The sequence below is a fragment of the Magnolia sinica genome, chromosome 16 (assembly GCF_029962835.1).
Source record: "Magnolia sinica isolate HGM2019 chromosome 16, MsV1, whole genome shotgun sequence".
Lineage (NCBI taxonomy): Eukaryota > Viridiplantae > Streptophyta > Magnoliopsida > Magnoliales > Magnoliaceae > Magnolia > Magnolia sinica.
In genome coordinates, this window is record NC_080588.1 from 72,181,219 (window position 1) to 72,188,548 (window position 7,330).

General features: G+C 41.0%; 1 protein-coding gene across 1 annotated transcript; it reads right to left on the reverse strand.

Moving 5' to 3' along the window:
• Positions 1 to 2,435: 2,435 nt before the first annotated feature.
• LOC131229684 (homeobox-leucine zipper protein ATHB-40-like) lies at positions 2,436 to 5,794 on the reverse strand. The gene is made up of 3 exons (XM_058225669.1): positions 5,651 to 5,794; positions 4,397 to 4,695; positions 2,436 to 3,153 (listed from the first exon to the last, which is right to left on the reverse strand). The coding sequence occupies exons 1-3, from the start codon at positions 5,715 to 5,717 to the stop codon at positions 2,917 to 2,919; spliced, it is 603 nt and encodes a 200-aa protein (XP_058081652.1). The 5' UTR covers positions 5,718 to 5,794; the 3' UTR covers positions 2,436 to 2,916.
• Between the last annotated feature and the right edge of the window lie 1,536 nt (positions 5,795 to 7,330).

The following is a 7,330-nucleotide window of genomic DNA, read 5'->3' on the forward strand; positions in this document are numbered from 1 at the left end:
AACCATTCAAATCACTGTCCTTGCTTTAGATGGACCATTATTAAAAATAAATAAATTTACATTGAACGGATGTCCGGTCTTGCCCTGCTGATTAATGGACACCTAATGGATGGTTAGAATAAAATTAGTCCACGGTCCTAATTTAATAAGAAAAACTTCATAGATCAGAGGCTAGGATCCCCCGAATCAATCTGATATTGGGCTTCCGGCCCACCTCAGATAGTATCTAAGTAGTGTATTGTTGCCTCTTCGGCCATACATGGGCACGTAGTGAATTATAATCTATATGGCCTTTATTGTTTTCCTCTTTTAAAACGTTTGATCTTGGGTACGCAACAGGTTTGTAGTGATGAATGGTTCGGATCTATTTTCCCAAAGGATTCGAACTTGATTGATAGATAAGCATATGGGTTTAACGTACAACGTGAACTGTGAGGCCCATTGTGATGTGCGACATCCAATCTGTAAGTTCTCCTTCTGCCTAAAAATCAGGCCGATATAAAACTTAGGTGGGCTAAAACGTTAAATCATGCCTAAAACCACCTGGTGTGGCCCACCTGAGTTTTGAAACTGCCGGATTTTTGGGTTTTTCGTTATACCGGTGGGAGCAACATATAAAAAACACATCGAGGCAAAGGTATTCCAAAACAGTAATGGTGGCTGTAATGGCCACTACTGTTACCGTTATAATACGAACTGTAACGGTCATTGAAAAATTTAAAAAAAAAACAAAACTGTTATTGAAATGTTATGGAACCATTATGGCCTATTTTTCTGTAACAGCCATTACAACCCTTTTAACCCCGTAACACGTAATGGTTATGACTATTACAGTTACGTAAGGGCCATTACAACTGTTAGATATAACCGATTTTGAATGCCTTGATTGAGGCCCATATGCTCTAAAAGGTTTTCAATGGTGGGTCTTCATCCCAACCGTTCACTATGGTGTGGCCTACTTGAGTTTTGAATCAGACTGATTACTGGACAGTTTGGATGTCATGCACACGTCAAAGTGGGCCCACAAATAGCGTTGGTGGATTGGTAATCTTCACTTAATTTGGGTTGTGGTTGTACCCCAGAATGAGATGTGACAGGTACGAGGCATTACCCGGCCGCATTTTGAATCCCTGCAAAATGTATATGTTGGCATGTGCCCAAAGTTCCAACCATGATAACTCGTGAAAACGTGGTGGGCCGGACGTTCTATGTGGTGGACCACGGTCCAAACGGCCTCATGTGCCTCATGTTTTCTAAGTCAGCTGTGCCAACTTTCACCATCCGTACTTAAAACCATCCAAGAAAGTGACAAACGTGAGACCTTGTGAACCGTTGCACCTCGAAAATACAATGGAAAAACTGAAAATAAAATAATTTAATTTTAACATCAGGATGAATCATGTATAAAGACGTTGATCATAAAGCTTGATTTGCTTCCTTGTCGATTGTTGATGGGTTACAGGTGCCTTCTTTCTCAGATCTTGCGTGTAACAATCATGAAGGGATTTAACCAAGGACTGGGTATACACAGTTGGTCATCTGATAGACTTGATGAGTGGTTGTTTACAATTTTTCTTATAAAGAGAATGTTTTTAAGAGATCAGATTGAATTTTGATGAGAACTATTAGAGTTGATGATTATAGAATGGGATGGTCTAATTTATATAGGCATTAAAGGAGTATACAGTTGCTACATGGTCATCAATTGTTTAAAACGTTTTACAAACATAATCATTGACACTAAATTTTGAGCATTTCAAATTGTTTGAGAATCGAAGGTCATCCATTTTCAGGCTGTTTCGCCGTTGTCAAAAGGGCTGGCGATTTTAGATCTATAGATTCGACAATTTCCAATAGCCTATAAAACCCAGGCTTATTTCCCACATTTCGCACCGTCTTGCAAAACGATGCATATGTGCGAAATGCAAATTGCGTAATCTAGCACTACTACAGCTACACTACCCTCGCCTGTGTCGCAAACCGGCCATTTCTTCCTCTATTTCTAAGTAAAAATACTACTCACACAACCATTTATAAATCATAAATTTTCTTCAACTCTTTCTCACACATGGACCAAGGAAGCCGTCATTTTTGCAGGAAATGAAATTTTCGAAACATTTATCTTTAAAACTACAAATTTCAACATTCACAGTACTCTCCCTTTCAGCAGGTACTGTGATCTTGGTTCATCATTGTGGACCATTTAGCTAGTGAGAGCCTTAATGAGAATGGACCATGAGGTCAAAATCATATGGACTGTGTAATCCTAGCCATCTGGTCGGTTTTCCTGCTGAATCATGAATGCAAACTGGTTGCTCAATGTTTTATAGTAGCCATTTGTACATCATAGATCCAACGGTTATAATTAATGATCCAATTAGTGAGAGGTAGGGATAGTGGTCCACACATGGTGTGCCCCACCACACTGATAGGGCAAATTTTAGTTTTTAATCTCTACACTCAAACAACCAGGATAAAAAACAAGACTACAGCTAGTGAGAACAACATTCTCGTTAGAAACCAAAAGGTAATTTACATGGAATTATATTTACATAATTAAAAGAGGATGATCACATACGTTCATGCATATCCAAAACTCAGGTGGGACACACCATAAGAAGCACGTCCCCAATTTTTTTAAATGACACGTGGAGTCTCTGATCATTAATATGAGCCGTTTATTCAATCGTATAATTGGAAATGAACCATGGTGACCCATCTGATGATTCCAAACATACCATTAATAGATTAATAGCATAGAAAATGGACAACCAAGATTTAGTAGAGAAACTAGGTCCGAAAATCATCTTAAAACTTCCATTCAGTGGATCCAATATCCTATATTGTTTTCTTTGTGTGGCCCACTTGAGTTATGGATCAGGATGGATTTTGGGATATATGTGATCATTCCCTTAATTAAAAACCATACCAGTTCACCAACTCCCAGTCATCAATATAATAATATTGGGGTATGTACAAAAAATCTTCATTTTCTTCAACTCCAAAATCTCCAAGATATGGGTGTTGGGCATCCATGGAGAAAGGAGAGGTTAGACTACAGCTGCTTTCTCCTTCCGAAACTCTGTCGCAGCGCTCTGAGAGCTTTTTTATCTCTTTCTCAGCTTCTGAAATCTGCTCCTTGAGTTTCAAGACCTACAACCAAGTAATCTTCTCTTTATATATAATAAAAAGAAGAAGAATATGTCTCGATTCATTTGGGTTCTGAGTTGAGTCCTGACTCACCCAGAGTTGGGGGTAAATCGGACTAACTTGCCCGAGTCAGCGGTACTGAAATGGGTATCATGTACTGTTCCCGACTGAGTCCGAGTCCACTCAGCTGAACTGGGCTCAACCCAATTTACCCAGGCATGGGCTGGAATATTAGGCCTGAAATTTTAGCCATTTATCAATTGGGTCGGGTTCACGATGTGCCTAAAAGCCCATCTACCCAGCCTGAGCTCGTCCATTCAAAGCTTCAAGGTATTTTTGCCATATATCATGATGATTGGTAGAGCTAGGCATTGAGTCGAGTCGGTCCGAGTTAGGGCTGACCTAGCTTGACACAGTTTTGAAACATACCTGATCTGAACTCGACCCGACTCAGTACCAAGTTCAACATGCCTTACCCAATCCGAGTCCAGGTTTGGCCTGGACTAACCTAGACCAAGTCTCACCCAGTCATAGGTACCGAGTTGGGTCGGGTGTAGCGGGTATCCTTGGGCTGAAATCACGACTCAAAACCTAGGTGCACTTGTTGGAATTGCAGTCTCTCCATTAGTTACATGTCATCTTAAATCTAAAATGTCAAATTTGGTTTTTTCTTTTTTTAAACGTACGAGTCGGGTTTTGGATCAAGCCGAGCCAGTACCAAGTCGGATTTTTGGTCGAGTCGAGTTACTGGGTGACCCGAACTCGACTAGGTTTGAGTTCGGATTGGACGAAGTCTACTCAGTTCAGATCGACTCACCCACTCAATTCGGGTCAAGTCGAGTCAAGTCATCTGTGCCCAGCTCTAAATTGATCGGATGCATTTATTTTGCCCATCACAGGCCTAGGTGGGCTCAGGTCTATGTTTTACTTTGCGATCCGACTTGAACCGACCTTAGCCCAGCTTGAGCCCAGGCCATGTATAATCATCCCTCACCAGGCTCAGGCCTACATTTTACTTAATGGTCCGGACTTTGACAGACTTTGGTCCAACCCAAACCTGTGGACAGCCCAACTCAAAAAATCAGGTAAAAACCCTGATTTTCTGATCAGGAGGGATTTTCCATAAATGAAACAAAAAAACTAAAAGAGCTCCGAGTCTAGCCCGAGTTTTGGAACATTGGAACTACTTTAGAAACATGTGGGCAATGATGAAGCGAAATCAAACCAGCAACCCAAGAGAAACTACCTCAGATTCAAGCCAGCACTTGTCAATGAGGACAGTCTGGTGTATCATCTTCAACCTTTCGTATTCTTCTTCCACTTGCTTACTCCTCCAACGGGCTCGCCGGTTTTGGAACCAAATGGTCACAACACGTGGGTCCAACCCCAGCTCCAGGGCTAATTGATCTCTCCTCGTCGACTCGAGCTTTTGCTCAATACCAAAATTCAATTCCAACAACTTCACCTGCTCACTGCTCAGCCTCCTCTTCTTAGTTCCCACTTCTCCTTTCTCTTTCTTCCTCCGTTGCCGCCGCTTCACTTCAACTACATTTGTTAACATATAATGAGGTATCTACAAGACAAATGTGTCTAAAAAGTATTCCAAAACAGCCATTACGTAACGGTAACAGTGGTAACTATTATACATTATGGAGTCATAACAACCATTACAAAAAAAAAAAGAAAAAAAAAAGAAAAAAAAAGAGAGACCTATAACAACCCCACAACCATTAGTTATGGAGCTGAAATAGGTTTAAAAAAATAGTCCATTTCGTAATGATAATGGTTACGGCCACCACTACTGTTACGAAATACCTTGTTCTAGAAAAGCATAAATTCAATTTTGACGCGCGGCTCAGAGAAATGAAATTTTCAAATGGGCCCGGCTGAATAGTTTGAACATTAAGCCCAAATCAAATCTTGGCCGATCCATTGCCACCCTTAGGATGGTCTATGATGCATCAAGATCCTCTGCCACTCATGTAGAGCAAAGCATAAAAGTTGAAAACCGCTCTGGCGTGACTCACCTGGTTCGACTCAATTCAACCAGATTTCACCAAGAAAAACACAACCTGGTCACGACTCAAGTTAAAACTCGACTCAACTCAAACATGGTGAAACACAGAAATGAAATTGAGAGACCTTGTCTCAGCACAGATGGCTATTTATATATTATTTCTACTTTTTAAATATCAAGTAATACTTAGAAAACATAGAAAAACTCGTAGAGTGATCTAGACGGTGATCTGGATGGTCCATAGCACAGCAAGAAAGGTGGATAGACAATCTTGGCCGTCTGATCACTGGACGTTCCAGTCAAATCTGACTGAAGAATTAGCGACGGCCCACATTCAGTGGGAAAACTAGCAAAGGATTGGATGATGAGAACTACCAATTTTGATATACAGCCCATCCACATGGTGGACCATGTGATCAATGGTTCTGATCATCACACTCGTTTGCAACGTGAACGGTGGGGATCACATTTTACAGAACTTACCTTGTGGGATTTGGGTATACATGGCGGAGTTAGAGAAGACCAGCATCTCGTTTTGTAGTTGAGCCATCTTATTCGTAATTATCAACTCTTTTCAGGGCTTTTTGTAACTTGGACATTCATGGGACTTCCTTCTCGTGGGGATTCAACAGAGCTTTCTGACTATTTATATGGGTTCACTTATACAATTGCCCTCTCCCTAAATATTAATTTCAGATGTGCCACTCTTCAGTCTGAGTGGTTGGCAATCAACGGTCCATACTGAAAATACAATAGTACTGAAAGGGTGTTTGTTGTTGAGAAGGAGGTGGGCTTTTAAATTGGGCCAGGCCTAGATTTTTAAATGGGCCAGCTCTGGACCTTTATTTTTCAAGCCCAGAAGAACAAGAGTGCAGTTTGCAAGATGTGGAGAGAGAAAAAGAGTGTGGGTTCATACGCACCATTCTCATAAAAAAAATTTAAAATGATAGTTTACTTTCAATTAAAATGTTCATTTTAGGCATTGGCTTGTTTTGGTGTTCTTGATTGGCGACACCATTCTTCTCAATTAACAAGCCTATACTGTCAAGCGTTGAAGGTTGTATTCTCAGTGACCCTTACTCAATTACTCATTACAAAATGCATATACGAACCATCCAATTTGTGGACAACTCTATATGGAACCTTTTGTGAGGAAACTGAACTTTTCCTTTACATGGGATGAGCAACATATATCTGCAAGTGATATATTTCTAAGATGGGGTGACCAAGGTTCGAGCAGAAGGGCTATCAGCATAGGACGAGTAATTCCTCCCGCTCGAAAATGAGCCGTCAGAGGACAAAGCTCGGTAGGAGATGATTCACTCGGAATGTCTACAACACGGGTAAGAAAATCGTGGGGAATGAGCTTAGGCTCTGAGTCCAAGCTTCCCAGCATCTCGGGTTGACTAGGTCGATCATTGCCGGAGATGCGGTATGAAAAATTTGGGGCGAATCTCGTCTCAAATCCCGAAAAGATAAGGATCCGGTTTGATCTCACCCGAAGATCACTCCAACATATTTGAGATAAAAATACTACTAGATCAGGGGTCCTCCAGCATAGCACAGTGAGATTTGGAGGTCTGGAACATTCTACCACGCCCTATATATACGACCACAGACTCTAAACTTAGAAAAAAAAAGATGACACATTTAAGCCCTAATATATCTCCATGCGATTATCTTCTACAAGCTTGACTTAGCCATCGGAGTGTCCACAGTCAGCCATCGGCACCCCTCACTACTCATATTTTTTCTAGTTTTTGCAGATTTATCAAAGGGTGATGACAAGGCTATAAGTTGGCTCAACTCTACATCAACTTCGTCTGTTCGACAGATTTAGACAACAACAAAACCTAACTCTAAAATCACATTGACCAAGAGTGTTGTAAGCAAGTTAGGGTTGGAAAATCCAACCCCAAGTCGAGCAAATTTGGGTCAAGTTAAGTTGAACTATTAATAACTGTTTGCATTTGAGTTGAGTTTGATCAGGTTTGAGTACAGAGGAATTCAGGTTGGGCACCTCGGGTTGGAATGGGATTGGGTTTGGTCGTGCGTTGGGTCCTTAACGCAACTCAACTCCCACATCTATTGACCAATCCTAGCCGTCCAGTTCGAAGCTATCAAATGCAGAGTAAAATATGTAAAATAGTGGGTGGTCCAATT